The 17,391-nt window shown below is 42.2% G+C and overlaps 1 protein-coding gene across 3 annotated transcripts in view; it reads right to left on the reverse strand.

Moving 5' to 3' along the window:
• Nucleotides 1-7,373: 7,373 nt before the first annotated feature.
• The window catches only part of fyco1b (FYVE and coiled-coil domain autophagy adaptor 1b), a 16,920-nt gene continuing 6,902 nt past the window's right edge, over nucleotides 7,374-17,391 (reverse strand). For 2 of the 3 annotated variants that reach the window (XM_030075356.1, XM_030075357.1), the window contains exons 8-18: nucleotides 15,734-17,391; nucleotides 15,465-15,557; nucleotides 14,995-15,113; nucleotides 14,562-14,729; nucleotides 14,235-14,375; nucleotides 13,667-13,869; nucleotides 13,360-13,501; nucleotides 12,777-12,875; nucleotides 11,549-11,759; nucleotides 11,331-11,440; nucleotides 7,374-11,092 (exon numbers count right to left, since the gene is read on the reverse strand). The exon at nucleotides 15,734-17,391 is cut by the window's right edge and continues 781 nt beyond it. In XM_030075356.1, the coding sequence (XP_029931216.1) occupies nucleotides 11,017-11,092; nucleotides 11,331-11,440; nucleotides 11,549-11,759; nucleotides 12,777-12,875; nucleotides 13,360-13,501; nucleotides 13,667-13,869; nucleotides 14,235-14,375; nucleotides 14,562-14,729; nucleotides 14,995-15,113; nucleotides 15,465-15,557; nucleotides 15,734-17,391 (3,020 nt within the window). In that variant the 3' untranslated portion in view covers nucleotides 7,374-11,016. The remainder of the gene's footprint in view (nucleotides 11,093-11,330; nucleotides 11,441-11,548; nucleotides 11,760-12,776; nucleotides 12,876-13,359; nucleotides 13,502-13,666; nucleotides 13,870-14,234; nucleotides 14,376-14,561; nucleotides 14,730-14,994; nucleotides 15,114-15,464; nucleotides 15,558-15,733) is intronic. The other variant, XM_030075358.1, reaches the window with a different exon arrangement.

Here is a 17,391-nt window from a genome sequence, read left to right on the forward strand (position 1 = left end):
ATTACTTCAAAAATCATTAAAAACATACATCGCAAAGTTGTTCTGAAAACTTCAAGGGTTACTGCAGATGGTTCACAGACCTTAAATACAACTACAAACCTCCAGCACCCGCAGACAACCACACCCTCCCTCTAACAATGAATGCCATTACACCATGAAGCCTTGGTGTCACCCTGCAGTCCTTGCCAATGTGTCCTGCACTCTCTGATCTCCTCTGTTCTAATGATGCATTTCTCCCATTCTTAGCGGCGGCCTCCATGTGTAAGTATGTGCTTAGGGGAGATGGCCCTCCGCACTAATTGAAGTCAATGACACACGCCGCAGGGGGCCCGTGAACAAATTGCGTAACCATGGAAACGCATGCTGTCAAGTGTGTCCATTGAAGAGCCGGCAGCATTACATTGGAATTACTGTACACAGCCAATTGAAGCTCGGCTACATGGAGCAGGCAGGGGGGTGATATCAGCAGCACCAGCCGCATGAGGACAGGAGCAGGAGAGTCATGCTGCGGAGGCGATCCTCTTATTGTCTCCACCTTGGATGTGGAGCTCTGATGAAGGAGCGATGTTCCACGAGTCCCTCTTCTAGTCATTGTACAGACGACATTAAAGGATCTTTGCCATTACAGGAAAACGGACAAGTCTGCACGGACAGCCTATCAAACACCAAACCATGATGCTCCATGTCAAATGAAGCATGTCTAGAGGGAGACTGAGACTGTCAGGGGAGCAGTGTGCGCATGCATGTGTGTGTGATTGTTAGCGCGCTGGTGCATGCATGAGGGAGACTCAGATGGACAGATGAAGAAGTTTGTAACATCCCCTACAACCTTTGAAACACTAGGAGATGATTAAATTATAATGCTGAATTGTTTCACTATGTCTGGGTCATGTAAGTGGTGGCCTGACTTGAACCAGGAACATTCTGGTGTGGGCTGGACCTGCTGCCAAAAAGGGTTTCCTCACTATTTCCACCCCAACCAGCCACTGAAACAGAAATTTAAGGACACACCATAAGATGTTGGGGTGATGAAGTCAAACTTTTCCAAGAACAAAGAATCGGTTCTACTCTGGTTTCTGTGCCAAATTTTGAGCAGTTCTTTGCATTTCCACCAAATATAGATTGATTCCCAAATGGAAAAGTTGGTTCTCAGCTGGAATCAGAAAAAATTAGTTCTCAGGTCAGAACCGATGGAGAACGGAGAGATGGGAGATGACTTTGTGGTTTGGTTAAAAATACTGGTTAAAAATGTTTTTGCCAACACTAAACAGAGATTCCCCCACACTTCCATACACATCTGCAAATCAAAACAGAACATACAAACAAAAAAAATCTCAACCTGAATCAGGCTCAGATTATGTACGCTGGTTATTCCAACAGGCATGAGGGGTCGTGCTCTGTGCTGCAGCTGACAGCAGGCGGCGGGGGCCACCACGACACTGCTGTCATGAGCTGCCACAGTATTTACTTGTGTTGCTCACACCCACCATCGATGATGTAATGGTTCCACTCCAAAAAACTGGTCAAAATGCGGGCCAGTTCCTTAGTTTGCACCTTGGTTCCTAGAATCTTGAACCAAACCAGTTTTAGAACCACAACCTTTTTGGTGGAAAAGGCATATCTGAGATGCTGAGTGCAAAGTGCCCTTGTACTGCTTTAAGTATGCCCATAACACTGTTGTAAACTGAAATTAAAAGAGAGAGAGAGAGAGAGCAGCAAGTTAGATTTCAAGTTCCCTCAGCTCAGGTTAGTCCAGTTTAAATATTTTATTGACATATCTTTTAAAATGGCATTGCCAGAAGCAGTAAAGAATATTAAAATATACAAATATCACATTTCTTTCTGTCAGCCAGCCTGTCCCTCTCATTCTAAATAACAGCGGGTGAGTAGCTGTGCCTTTCAGCCGCTCCTCTGCCTGTGCAGTCCGACTCCTGCTATCACAAAGGCACAGATTTCTGTGGCCTCTGCACCGCACTCCATCTGCAAAATGACTGGTTTGTACCTGCTGAGTTTGATCCTCTTTCCGCGTGAATATGTGTGTTCATGTATTCATGTATTCAGTCCAATATGTAGAGAGAGATCACCAATTATCTTTTTTGCAATTCTCAAGCCTTAGAAGCCAGCTTGTCTTATATACTTTAAAAATAACATCTCTTATGTTTTGAGATGTTGTAGGCAGAGGTTGTTCTTACAGAGTTGCCATGGAAACAGTGGCTATCAAGCTACCAGTACGCTATCTACCACTAGATAGAAGGCATTAATGAACGAGTGTGATGCTCCGCACCTATCTGTGTGATTTTATGTGGGGTTGGTGGGTAGATGAGGGCAATATGCATATATATATATAGCACATATGGCACTCATTTTGTCTTTCACACATATGTAACCTGAGACACACATACACAGACACAGAAACAACAAGGAGACAAACACCCACTCATGCAAACATGTCCATACACCCATGCATGCTTGTCTCTCTCCCACCTCTCCTGTTGAACCTGGGTAAGTTAATGATCTCCCTAGCGGATCTATATCCCCAGCCCTCTATAAACCCTGCACATTAATCTTAGTGACGCTCCTATAGCTGCGCCATGTTGGCAGGGCTGCCTGAAATGCCACAGGCGAGTAACTGGAGAGACAACACTCCAGACATGATGGATCACAGAGAGCCAAGGGTGACAAACACATCACAAATACACGATACCTGAGAGACCTGTGGTGGGGGGAGAAAAAAAAAGAAAAAAAAAAAAAAAAACTAGAGTACCATACAAACCACTTGCTGACTGCACGGCTGCTCCGCCCTGCAAGAGAATTTCCTGGAAACACCTGCAGTAATAAGTCTCCCACCAGGGCCTGCTGCGGGAGCTTCAGCGGTGACCACTGTGCTCTGCGCCGCGTGTTCAGTCAGGTCCATTGTTTTCCAGTTCATTTCCTTCATAATCAAGTGTTAGATTGGTTGAATGAGCAGCTTGATTGAGGTTTGGTGTATTTACTGTCGAGAGTGGAGGCAGAGATGGGGATGGTGAATGTTCTCCTGTTTATTCCTTTTCCCCCTGATCACTAAGAGACAGGCATCACCGTTGCTCACAGTGAAAGAGAGTGAGCCACTATACAGTATGTCTGTGGTGTTATATATCGACAGCTACATTTTGGCCAGTTGCCATTATAGTATATATTGGCTTGAGAAATGAGTCATTTGAATGGTGTTTGTTGCAGAGCTTATTCTAAAAATGGTGGGAAGTCTGCAGATGTGTCAACTGCAATTTGCAATTTTGTGTGTACATGTGTGGTGGTGTGTCTCATGCTCTGAGGGTCTTTCTCAACCAAAAGTTCAGCTTAATAAATATTATTTGCAAAGGAGATAAGAGTGCAGACGCATTAATTGTTTTCCTTCAGTGAGCCACAGAGAGACAGCAAAAGAGTGATAGGAAATGGAGAAAAACATGGAGTGAAGCAGAGTGAAAAAAGAGAGATAGAAGGAATAAAAGGAGGAGGCAGGTTTGTGTGTGTGTGTGTGTGTGCGTGCATGTGTTCATGTTTGCATGTGTTTGCATATGTAGCATGTGAATGCAGATAGGGCACAGAGAGGAAAATAGTTGGAGGGAGAGAGAAAGAGAGAAGGACAGAAAAGAGGAAAAGGGCACAAAGAGAACAGATAAAGACAACAGAAAAAATAGAACAAGCAATAATGGAGCAAGGAAAGAGAGAAAAAAAAAAAAAAAAAGCAGGAGACGCCGCTCTGCTGTTGTGTTGTGCCAGTTATCTGACAGGCCTGTAGTTTGTGATGGAGACTCCCGGTGAAACACAAGCTCAAAGTGTCAGGGTGAAACTCTATGTGACAGGAGCAAACTGTCTGCGAGGGGGGGAGCACGACCTGCCATTTACCACTACAGGGGGCTGTTCAGCCTGGGGACGCAGGGAACACACATGCACATGAGAAGACAGACGGATGTGTGCGCACACACACACACACACACAAGCATATTCTGCAGGGACACAGAGGCGAGTTTGCCATCAATGTTGTGCCCTCTGCACACAGACAGCCTGCCAACTTATTTTGACCTATCTTTATTCAGTTATGGTAATGCAGTGTCACGCAGGTAGATTATATTAAGGTGTTCAGAGGGGAAAGCTTGGAGAGTGGATAAGAGCTCTCAAGTTGAGAGTGTCAGTGAAGGTGCTATTTGATATTTCACCTGGGATGATTTGAAAATGATTGTACAATTTTTTTTTATCCACTTTGGAGGTGCATATAGGTGGACTTCACAAAATGATTACAATGTAGTTGCCGTTAAAGGAATACTCTAACATCTGGGAAAAATACCTCCTTTTCACACTTACCCGGACTGAGACAAGATATTTGATCACATTCTCACCTCTGGATGTCCACTGGTTCAGTTCCTTTGAGTAGAATTTCGTATTAGCTTAGCATAAACACTTGAAATCTATGGGAGTCATTAGCCTAGTCATTAGTCCTGAGCGTTGTGTAGATCACTGCACTAGGTTTAAGGATAAATGTGGAAAATTACTCTTTTTTGGAGCAAAATTTTAAGACGTATATTTCAAATGCACATGCTACACTATGCAAATGAGACAGCTTTGGCTTCAGCTTCACTTTTTTCAGAGCTAGTGACTCCCATAGACTTCCAGTCTTTCTGCTAAGCTAACACAAAATGCTAACCACGGCATCAAACCACTGGTTGTACAGAGGTGAAAATGGTATTGAACATCATGTCTTAGTCTTGGTAAGTCAGGAAAAAAAAGGATTTTGTACAAACATTGGAGTATTCCTTTTGAGCAAATAAAAGTTCATTAAATTGATTTTGTGTAAACACACACTGTATTACCCTAAGCGGAAAAAAGAAAGGACCCCAGATAACTTTATAAGTTTAATTTGGGTTAAGCTGTTCACATTGTTACCCTACAATCCAACATCCTTGTTGCTGTCAATCAACATATTAACCAAAGTCACAGATTTGACAGCCTGCCCACAAAAAGTCTCTTTGGCTGAGCGAAGCAATAATAGTTTACTTCAAATACATGAGAATGTGCCATCCTCACCTCTGACAATACCCAAATATCACAAGCAATTAGATTTTCCACCTTTAGAAATTTGCTGATGATGTCAGCACTGAATACCTGACAATTATGTCTGACATTTCATCAGGAGTAGGGGGAGGGGGAAGTAAAGGGACTTATTTATTTATGTGCAACAGTTAATTGTTTAATATAAGAGTAAGCTGGCATCATAACAGGTTGTCTCATAATTGGAAAACAAGCTTACCGGTGTGGTTCTGACAGAGCTATGACATTTACATGTGTCAACCTGAAACCAGGTCACTTGAGTAACAGCTTTAAACATGTAGTTCTCTGTGCATATGAAATTATTTGTAAGCAGTGGTCTTAAATCACTAATAACTTACACCTAAGGATGTGCAAGGACATTTCTAGCATGAAGTTTTTGCTCATTTCTGGCGCTTTTTTTTCTGTTATGAGACATTGTCTTTATGAAACAGTTTTACTTTTACTTACACAATTACAGTGCAAATTTCAGTGTAATTGAGTACAATCCAGCTTTATTTTCCATTTTATTTTTGGTTTGTCTAGTAGCAGGAATTGTCTGTGACTGAGAATGCTAAGCTATTGGCTGAAAGTTTTATATCGAAGAAAGAAAGGTGGAGAAGAAAGAAGAGGAAAACATAAGTAAGGTGCCGTGTCCCGTTCCATCTCGTCTCTCGCCATGTTCCCACATGTGCGCATTAAACATTTATAGCTCGATGGTAATGTTCTGTTATTGGTCCACTTTTGCGATTTAGGCTGAAAGAACAAATGTATTCTTACATAAAAACACCACCGACAGCAGCCTTGGTGTTTCAGTAACTTGTACCAAAAAAATGGAAACACAGCCAGTTTTGACAGCACACACAGCAGCACAGGTTATGCTTCCACATGGGCGTGCATCCAGCGATGGGTATAATTATTTCAATCTGCCCCCTTCTACTGTTGACAGACACATTTTCATCTGCTGGAGTGGTTTGGCATTGAACTCTGCGCACAAAAACCCTTTGAACAAATGATTGATGACACATCTCAGGTCACACGGGCAAATCCAAAATGGCCGGCGCCTTGCACACCCTCTGCAGCAGCTACACTCTGCAATGTCTGGGCATCTTTAGGTTTGAATGATGAATGGCGGAAGGCTTTGACAGGCGGCAGGGCACAGATAATCACGGTTCCCTTTTGTTTTAAGGGGGGGTGGCAGGAAGTTGGATGCTGGCCAATCGTTTTGTTTCAGAGCTGAATTCCTCTCACGCTGTCAGATATGTATGTAATGGTCAGATCTGAAGAGGAGGGGAGAGGTTAAGAGATGTTCTTCATTACGTTATCCATACGTTTGTATTTATGTGTGGGCATGCACATATGTGAGATGTGGACAGCATTGCTTTAATGGGAAATGATATTAATATTGCTGAAGGTGGAAGGTGCTGTATGTCTCCCTCGCTCATTCTGTCAGGACACTAATAGACACATCAAGCTGATACTCAGCTACTGGCTTGTTTGGATTACCAATATATCTCAGATCATTCCAGGCTTACTAAGGCGATGATTTGCTATTATTAGGATGCAGCAGCCATGTGCAGCTCAAGCAACAAAACATAAAATGTGTATGTTCATGCGCGCGTGCAAGTGAACGCTTTTGCCTCTGCATACTTATGTGTGTGTAAAATGCCCACGTCTGTGATTGGTGCATGAGCATTCACCCTCTCTTAGCCGCATTGACATTCTGTGCACAGATACACATGCACACACACACATACATCCTCATCTACTGCCACCCCCGACACACATGCACACACACACACACACACACACACACACACTGCCATGAGTACGAATCACAAATCAGTGGCGGCAGGCAGGGAGAGAGGAAAGCAGGAGAGAGGAGGTGTGGAGAAAAAGAGGAGGGGAGGTGGAGGAGAGAAGGATGTGACATGATTTACAATGAGATCATTAACCTTGAGCAGCGGAATGGCCTCTGCGACATAAACACTGTCGGACGGAAATCTTCGCAACAACAGTGGCCTGGACACACGTGGCCACACACACAAGTGAATGTGCGGGCAAACACATACGAACAGATGCACGGACAGGCGTACACTTACATGGACAAAAAGCGAATTCAAGCACTCACAATTCGCAAATCTCATTCCATCCCAACAAATTAATAAAAAACAGCCACTGAACTTGTCAGTATGTTAGCTATTATTAACTCTCTAAGCATGTGTTTGTGCGCCAGTAGGGCCAGAAGACTTGTTAACTACAGCAATCACACTATGATACGGTGTAAATTAACCATTCAACAATGACCAGGGTTTACCACGCTATCCTTATTTATTTGTTCACAATATTAAATCCAATCTATTACAAATCTTTAGTATTTAATTCATATTTCTATGGAACAATGTAGACAATCACTTACAGAAAAACCAGAGAGTGAAAGTTCCCCTCTGGCAAATCCAGCAATAAACTGTCCTCTACAATCACACTCAGTGGCAAACTGATACAAAGAAGAAGAAAACCATTCATCAACTGGTACAAAGGCTCATGGGATACAGATTTAAAAATAGCTCTTTCAAAAGTGCATTGTATACAGCAGTCATGTTGCAATGCCTTTAAATAGAATTCACCATTTATAGAACAGTAAAATAGACAAATACCTTCCCCATTATTTTTTGGCAATATATTACTCTTTAGTTAAGTTAAAAAAATGTCATTTGTAGTTTTCCTGTTTCTTCCTCGTGTCAGTTATATGTCCAAAATATCATTACAAATGCTTAAAAAAAATGTTGGAAGACATTTTGGAATTTTAAATTCTCTGATCAGCAGCAAAGCACGGCCTGTGCCACCGACAGCACAGAAATATCACTTTAGAGTTTCAGTATAATCAAGTAAGTATCATCACAAATACCAGCTCTAAGACACTCAGGTTTCTTGAGTGAAAAAAAAATGTACATCTCAGAATTTAAACCTTCAGATGAAAGCCCATATAAGACTATTTGAATTATATCAGTGATGTTTTTTTCAAGTTTTATTTTTTGAAGGCTGCATGCTGAGATGTGTTGTCATTTTGACACACTAAATAATCTGCATTGATTTTGATTACAACTACAAATATGTTGGAAGTTATCAATATTTCAAAAACAATGTGGTTTTTCACCTGAAGGCTTCATGTTATTTCCTACACAAACAGATAATGTGGCTCATAATTTCATTACATTTCATGCATTTTCAAAACATCAGTGATTGATGTTAAACTCAAAGTCAGAACTTCTTTACTTAGAACTATAAATATTTAAAGCATTTAAACTTACATGTTTTGTGTTCCCTCTCTTCACCCTTTGAAGGTGAAGTATAGCGGAACCATGTAAACATTCGTAGTGTTCACATGCATAGAAAAAAAGGTAGAAGTAGGACCAAATAGCCACAATCTGTCAAGTGAGGCCTATTTTAAACTGCAATCATCAGAGGCCCTGCACTCAATTAAAGCATATGTTAGAAGGGCACAAATACAACCATATAATGCAGTGGCGGCCCTCACAGAAGTCCCTCTGCCCTCCTGTATTTCTCCTGCATTAGCAGTGAAGACAGTTCTTTCTTGAATGTTACAGAGTCTGGACAAATTAGCTTCTTGCAAAACAAGTCTAACTCTTAACCAGCTCCAGTAACTAAGTAGGCAACACAAGTCTCACAACAACTGATAAAAATGAGCATGGACTCTGTAACACAGTTCACATGTCGTAGACACCCATTTTATGAAGATTAAGTTCCTCCACCAAGAAGGGATTATTGGGCAACAGCTCAAATTAGACATGTTTCTTAGTGAAAAGGCTGGCTAATATAATTATCATTATTATTAACACTACAGTGGTCAAATTTAATCAAATAAATTCATTTTGGTTAAGGTTAGCTTTAATATTAGGGCTTGGGTTGGGCACCTAAAAGAATACAGTTATGATTAGAATAAGGTTTTGATCACAGATCAATAAGAGAAACTTAAGGTGGAAGGGAAAACCTATTACAGCTCCCCATAAGTTGGGATGTGAATCCTAGTGGCCAGAGCTGAAAGTAAATGTATACACTCATCCACCACTCTGACCTCCATGGCCTTCCATGCTATAGCAGTATCAAATTACACTATCCATCTAGTCATTTCCCCTCCATGTAATCCTTTCTTGGTAGGGAAACATATTTGGTATTTATTTGAGGGGGGTCTTCTCAAGACTCTCATGAGTGTGGCATGACAGCTGTCATACACATTAATTAATATTTATGACTGTTGTCATAAAGTGTCATTTGGTCAATTATGCCACTTTCCCTGCAAAGCTGACATTGCCTGGGATGTCTCTGTCATGACAGCGTGACATTCTTCTTTATCATGACTACTTGACATTAGCCAAGGTTATGACTAATGTCACAAGTGGTCTCTTCTGTCACTTCCAATGAAGTAGATGTCTGGTTGCTATGTTATGCTACGGTTATGACAACGATTAGCCAAGGCACTACAACCTATCATAAACATGACACAGCAGGCATACTTACAGATGTTTGGTAGTGTTGTAGTACCTGACAGCTGGTTTTGGAAAAGAAACTGGAGCACTGTCACCCACCATCAAAACACACGTAGATGTGGAGGGGATTCTGGTTGTAGGTTCTTCACTAGAGTGTTACAAATGGTGACTTGGTCTTAATCACAAAGGAACTGAAGCTCAACTCTGATGTACGAACTATGACTCCAAAACAAGGCCACGATTCAGTGTTGTACTCATACGCTGACTAACTGCTGATTTTGAAATTATGTGTTATGCAACCAATGTAAATAATGCCCTTGTCCTAAACTATAATGGTACAATTTGGACTCTTTTTGGTGTAATGACATCAAAAAGGTGTTATTACCTGTTGTGACAGTGTAATGAGCTCCTTCCATGACCATAAAGCTGTCATTACACTGTCAAACTCCAATCACCATTGGTAATACTCCAGGTGAAGACCCAACATCAACTTTGCAGGCAAAGTGACATAACTGACCGAAAGACACTTAATGACATCAGTCAATATTCATTCATCTTCATGATACCTGACAGTATTATGTCAGTCTTGTGAACACCCCTTCAAATAAAGTGTTACCACATATTTCTTGCACTTTTAGTTTTCATCCAAGTTATTTCCATGCCCATTTTTTTTTTTTTTTTTTTTTTTACATCATGCTTTGTGAGACCAGGCAGGAAAAGGGGAAAAAACTTAATTTTCCAAACAATCCCTTTTGGAGACTGAGTAAAATGCAGCTGCACTGTAATTCAGCAAGCATGCTGTAAAAAGGCATCTATAATAGGCTACATACACAGGTGCTGACAGACTTGTATGTGCACTGTTTATGTTTGACAAGAAAAAAAAAAAAAAGAGATTCACATTCAAATATGTAACAAACCTCTACCTTAAGAATAAGCTTAATGTCTGACACCCTTAATGCTACATTTAAACTTCTATTCAAGCTTTTACAGAAGGTAGTGCATGCTCACATTCAATAATATACCAGTGTTTCACGTCATTTTCCTTCCACCCTTTGTTCAGCTACTTCATGATCAGAATTCATTTGATGTAACACACCTCATGAGCGAGCAGCTAGCTGTGGGAGATGTTTCAAAATGCCATAACCTTTCATTTAGCTTGCTGTACACCAGCAGACACTGACCCATTCGCTTCAACATGTGCATGAGCCTGAACACCATGAATGATAGTACAAAAACTCACTCACTTTTACACCTCCCTCTGCTACAATAGCGATACATCTGAGATGATATATTTATAAACCAGCAAAAGTCCATGAGCCCTACAGCTTTGTCATGTCAGTATCTAACAGAGGCACAATTTTTACACAGGGATGCTGCGGCAGATATCATAAAAGAGAGGAGAGATATAAGGACCTCACATTTTCCTTCTTCTTCCTCTCTCTCCCGTTCACAGGCAGTCACTTCCATCATAGACCACAGGCTTCTCTACACTCAGGCGATACAGCACTTTCTTTGAGATGAACCTGTTAAACAGGCGAGGGGAAAAGCTCATTAAAATTTGATGAGAATACAGAGCTGATCAGTGCTTCACTCGTCAAGATCGTTTTCTATTGCGCCGTCCTGTCTCGTTTTGTGAGAAACAAGGCTATGCAAAAAAAAAAAAAAAAAAAAAAAAAAAAAAAATTCAAGGGTGAATAGAAACAGGAAGAGAAAGCCTTTGCATAACACAAACAGATGTAACTGTGATGCAGGGTGACTGACCTGGAAAAGGAGTTGTCAAAGATGAGTGTGTATTCTCCAGGGTTTCTGACTTTCAGTTCTCCCTGGATTGTCTCTTTGTGGGAGTTACAACGGGTCAGTGGGATCAAGACCTGGGAATAACAATGGATATAGAGACAGAGATATAGAGACATAACAGGAACCACGAAAAATTATGTTTCTGCACACATTAGGTGTTGGTGAAATCCCCAGAGTCTAACCTTGGCCTGTTCCAGCGGAGTGTCTGTGTTCTCCCTGTAGACAACACTGAAGGAGATGCTCTTGGGTTCAGAGGTAAACACCCAAGTGACAGTGGGACCAGGACTGCCGATGGTGATGGGGATGGTGCTGTAACAGCTAGACTTGATGAAGAGCTCCCTGGAGCTGTCGCCGAACCCTGAGATGTCATCCACCGTGAAGCGGACAGACAGCCTACAAACAAGGCAAGGAGACAGAAAACAATAATAATGATAATAATAATAACGGTGATGACAAAACGCCTCATTAAGTGCTCTTGAGAAAGGAGTCCTTGAGTTTTCTGCCAGTACCAGTGTCGGTGGTAGTGGGCATTGATGGAACTAGAATTAGAAGAACCGGCTTCAACGTTGCAAGAACTGATAATATCAAAAGCATTTCACTTAACAGTTCCCTTAATCGGCTCCGGGGTTTAGATTTTTGTCAGTATTTTTCATGTTTGCACCTTTATGTGATGTGATGGGGATGGGGCTGTGCAGATGTCATGTAGACAAGCTTGAGGCTCAAAACAGGAAAACTACAAGACACCGTTCGAGTGTGGCTTTAAAAACCTCATTCTGTCCTCAACGCAACTTCCTCAATAAGAAACTGTCTTGCTCACATGGGCTTCTGAGTTAATGTTACATTTTTACTGAAACTCGGCCAAGAAACAAGGATCTTTTTTTTTTTTTTTTTTTTTAAACAGGGGTCGAGTGTTCAACAGCAGAACAATGAAAATAATTGCTCCATGACAGCACCATTAATGCCAGCATTTTTGTCATCATCAAAGTGCATGCAGGTCCCAATCATGCAATTGTGAGCACTTCTAGATAATCAGTGTGTAGCCACGTAGTTGATTATTGCTGATTACATCTTATCAATACCCAACCCCATCTAGTAGGGATTCAATGAGTTGCTCAAGGACGCTACTATAGGGTGGATGCTTGCTGATATGGCTCCTCAGATTGAATGACTGACAGCCTACTCATTACACTGACCCGCTGCAAGCTGCCACCAAAGAAATGATCCTCCTCATGTATGAAGAAAAATGTGGATAAGCTGTCCTTGGCTCGCATGGGTTACTTTCATATTTCACTTCCTCTTCATTTTGTAAGTTGTAGTGTCAACAGAAATGCCAATGAAAAACAAATGCAAAAAGCTGCATGAAACTCATAATTTATATTGTAAATTCAGCTGCATAATAAGCAAACTCACGTGAGTTCTCCGGCCTTGAGCAGGCAGATCTCAGCATCCTGTACTGCAGCACTGAGGTCCTCAGCGTCCTCTGAAGCGGTGTCACCTGCACTACTGTTTCTAGAAGAAGCAACAGGAAATAACTGCTGACAAAAAGATCAATGAATAAAAGATAGAGCTAATAATGCGTTTTACAAGAATACTATTTTAACAGTATGAAATATATGCCTGAAATAAATTCTAAATGCTACTTATAAAACTGGAAAAGCTGAGAAACATCATGTACAAAGTTTATTGCAAAGTAGGGATAGTCATTTTTCAATCATTTTCCAAGATCTTTCTCCTGAATTTTCTTTCAGCTGCTGCTAGGTTTATCAATTTTGCAGCATATGTGCTCTTTTTTTTTTTTTTTTTTTATGTCACCGTGTTGTCCTGTAAGGTTAGATTGAAATGACCTCAACAGCTTGTTTGGAAGGTGTCATTTGGTGAATTAAACATCTGTAAATGCAAAATCTGTGGGGAGTGTGAGTATCATCCTGTAGTTTACAACCTTTACTGCTGGCTGCTCAGTCTCTCTGGCAGTGTGTGTGTGTGAGATACTTACAGCTGCGCTGCCCCCTGCTGCCCGTGTCCAGGAGAGCAGGCTGTAGCAAAGGAGAGAGAGTCACTGTCGTACACACCGCTCACTTCTTCGTCTGTGATGATGTCGAAGACGCCATCATCCAGCTTGTAACTGTCGTCTGCTCCTGGAAAAACACATTTTACCTGTTCATTGTTGCATTTGTTGTTTCTACAGTGTTTGCCACTACCAAAACATAACCAAGTGCACAAACCTCAATATTTTACAAATTATTCCTCTGTGTGTGTGTGTGTGTGTGTGTGTGTGTGTGTGTGTGTGTGTGTCCTGTCACCTGCAACACCAGTCATGCCTCTGCCTGGCTGGGGCAGAGTGCTGAAGGGTGTGTCTTGTATATTGTTAGCCTCCTGTGGGTGGCGCTCTAGCACTGCAGAGTGCTGGGTGTAGCAGTCTCTGCAGCAGCGCTCCCTGTTGCCGCCCTGCTGGGTGCTCACTGTGTTGCTGCAGCAGTAGTAACAGAAGGGACGCCCACACAGCCTGCGAAGAGACATCACAGGATCTGGAATGTGTTCAAAACAGCTCCATGCTGTCGAATGCAGATTATTATAATATAGGACGGGAGAATGAGTGTTGTGCTATTTGTGCTCTATTTCCACTGTTCCTTTCGCAGTTGGTTTATGTTCAATAAAAACCCACTGCTGAGATGATTGTGACACTGTCATCTTGATAACATTTGAAGGAATGGTTATATGAGATTTAATCATAATAATAGTTGACATGACAGTACATTTAGCTCATTTATTGCTTGTCATAGTGATATGTGTATGTGAATATTGTATTGTATCATGTATTTGAATGGTTTGTTACAATGACTGATGACCGAGGCAAAGAGTGTGTCTGACCTGCAGTTGTACTTGCGCAGCCACCAGCTGAATTGACTGTTGCAGCCCAGACAGTAGTTGACATCTCTCTCCGTCTCCTCATCCCGAAGCTTCTGCTCAAACTCCAGGGCATCTGTCTTCTGCCACAGTGCATCTTTCTCCCTGCAGAGGGCATCAACACGCATATTTACATACCCGTTAAAATCAAACATGATAAACTACAGATTGTAGCATCTGGGTGGTTTAGTCTACAGTTTACATTTGAAAACTAAAAGACTCAGGCTGTGGTTTTAAAATGAACATCAACAGATGAGAGTAAAGCTGAAGTAACAGAGAGTTAGTTTTTACCTGATGAGTTCTATAAGTCTTTCCTCCAGATTGATCTTGGTGCGGTACAAGTCATCGAGCTCAGCAGCCGCCTTCAGATCAAAGCTCTGTTTGTCCTGCTTGACTCTCCGTAGATTCTCATTCAACTCCTGACAGGTCCGCTCAGCCAGTGCTAGGCCTTCCTCAGATCTGCACGCATACACAGGCAGGATGGTTAATGATATGAAAAAACTAAAGGATTGCCTAGTTGATTTTAATACTGTCACTGCAGTTATCATAAGTAAAGTAGGCCTTCAGATTGAATTTTAGAAGTAGAAAAACCAAGTAAACCAAGGTCCCAGGCAGGAACATTATAAAGAATAAACACCCTATTCTAAAAGCACAGGATTAGACAGCTCTGTTTACTGAGCTTTAATTTGGCCCAAAATGTGTGATTACAAATACAGTATCTTACCTTGATAAATTTCCTTTCAGCTGATGTAGCTCATCTTCTTTCTGCTGGATGAGGCTTTCAGACTGAGCCATCTGGATGTTTTTCTCCTCAATCTGTTGGCTGTACCTCTGATTCTCAGTCTGCAATCAGTACAGCAAAGCAAAGTATTGTCTCTCTTTTTACATGAAATAAACATGGCAAGTCAAATTACAAGTACTTTTAAGGTAGTGTCACTGGAATTTGTATTTTTACATATCTCACTCAGACATGCATGCATACATACAGCCCTATATTTATGAATTTTGTAAGAGATGTCGGAGTTGCAGCAAAACTTGAACTGTTGTGCATTCAGCTTCTTACAGAAAGCTATTTTGAATACAACAGATCTAGGTCAGTCATGTATACACAATGTAAAACCTTCCGAGAACTACTTGATGCAAGTGATTAGCTGTGTATTAGGTGTCAGAGGTGGGATCAGGTTATTCTTTCACCTGTAGCTGTTTGAGTTTACTCTCTAGGATGCCCACTTTATCATGCTCGGACTCCAGCTGTAACCTCACGTCCTGTAGCTCTTGGCTCACACTCTGGAGGAAGATATACAAAAGCAATACATCATGTTATTAAGAAAATATGGTTAAAATTACAATCAGGTTAAAACAATCATATCAGATTGTAAGATCTCCTGGCTAAAATCTTTCTTTGATAATGCGGACATATTAAAATCAATTATGCACAACTGAAAGTATTGATTATGCCTGACCTGGACTTGGTTGCCATGGCTCATAGCTTGGCTGCTGAGCTGGAAACGGAGTACCTGGATTTCCTCCTGGCTCGCGTCCTGCAGGGCCTTTGCCTCCTGCTGGGCCTTGTCCAGTTTCTCCTGCAGCTCCTGCATGGCTGCTAACAGACCCTCCTTTTTATGGAGCTGCTCAAGGAGCTTCTGGTTCTCCTGCTGCAGCTGTTCAATGCTGTTATTCAACCTATCTGCCTCCTGAGATGCCTCCTCCTCAAGTTCTTGTAGCCTTGTTGACAGGCCCTCCCAGCGCAGACGGGCCTCTTCGTTCTCAGCAGTTAGCATGCACACATGCACCCCAAGTTCTGCTGTTTCTGTGTTGGCTCTATGCAGTGCTTCTTTGGATTCATTGTTCTCCAGACACAAGGCTTCATACCTCAGTTTAAGATTGTTGATCTCCTCTCTGGAGGCAATCACCTCGGAAGCCAGACTGGCCCGGGCCTGGGCCTCACCATCCCGGTCACGGCTAATAGCCTCCTCTCGCTCCCTGGAGCGTAGGATTTCGTCCACATGCCGGCGGTTTAGCTCCTCTACCTGGGATTTGAGCTGTTCCGCTAAGACACGGAGGTCTTCTCTGGAGGCCTCTGTTACCTCCTGCAAGGCCTGAACTTTCATTTTCTCCTCAGTCCCAGCTAGAAGCTGAGCCCTGAGCTCCACCACTTCCCCCTGGAGCCTGCTTACTTCCCTTAGGTTGAGCTCTAGCTGAGCCTCGGCTATCACCAGCCTGGAGGGGGTGTTTTTGGCTTCCATGGAGGAAGTTTGATGAAGTTTCTGCATCTTCTCAGTACTCTCTGCAGCTCCCTTTTCATCGTCTAGCTCTCCAGTCCTACTTTCCAGCTCATCTGCCCTAGCTTGCAGAATTTCACATTTAATGGTCTGGTCTCTTAGCTTAGCCTCAGCTCCATGGAGTTTTTCCTGCAGCTCAGCTTGGTTTCTTTGGGATCTTGTGAGGTTCTTGTCCAACTCAGAGGCTTTGGCTGTGAGTGAGTCCAGCTCCTCTTGAGCTGAGGCTAACTGTTTCTTTAAAGATGCCTGAACCTCAGTAAGCTCCCTGTTATCATGCTCAAGCCTCTTTAACTGGCCATCTGATGCTTCCTTCTGGGCAAGGCACTTCTGAACAATCTCCTCTAAATGCAGGTTTTCATCTAAAAGTTTCTTCTCCCGGTCCTCCAAATTCAACTTGGTAGCCTCCACCCTGCTCTTTAAATGTTTTTCAGAGGCCCTCAAAGAAGCTAGCTGGTCTAGCATGGCAGCCCTGCTCTCAGCAAGCTCCCGAGTGCTTTCCTCACTCCTCTTAACTGTTTGGAGTAGCTTAGCATTGATTTCCATGAGACTGGTGCATTGGGATTTGTAGTCCTCAAGCTTCTCATTCTGATGACAGGAAATGGTTTCATTACCAGCAAGACTTGTGCTCAGACTTTGTTTCTCAATATCTAGCTTCTCCAACTGTTCTTCTAGATGTCTGACTCTCTCTAAACTAATAGCTAGCTCTTTCTCTCTGGTTTTTAGATTCTTTTTCAACTCTAGGACCTGGCTATGGAGCACTTCACTCTGGCTGCCGCTTGCACTAGATCTTTGCTCAATCTCCTCCCTCTCTTCCTGCAGTCTTTTCCTCAGTTCCTCTG

Source organism: Myripristis murdjan, chromosome 17, assembly GCF_902150065.1.
Source record: "Myripristis murdjan chromosome 17, fMyrMur1.1, whole genome shotgun sequence".
NCBI lineage: Eukaryota > Metazoa > Chordata > Actinopteri > Holocentriformes > Holocentridae > Myripristis > Myripristis murdjan.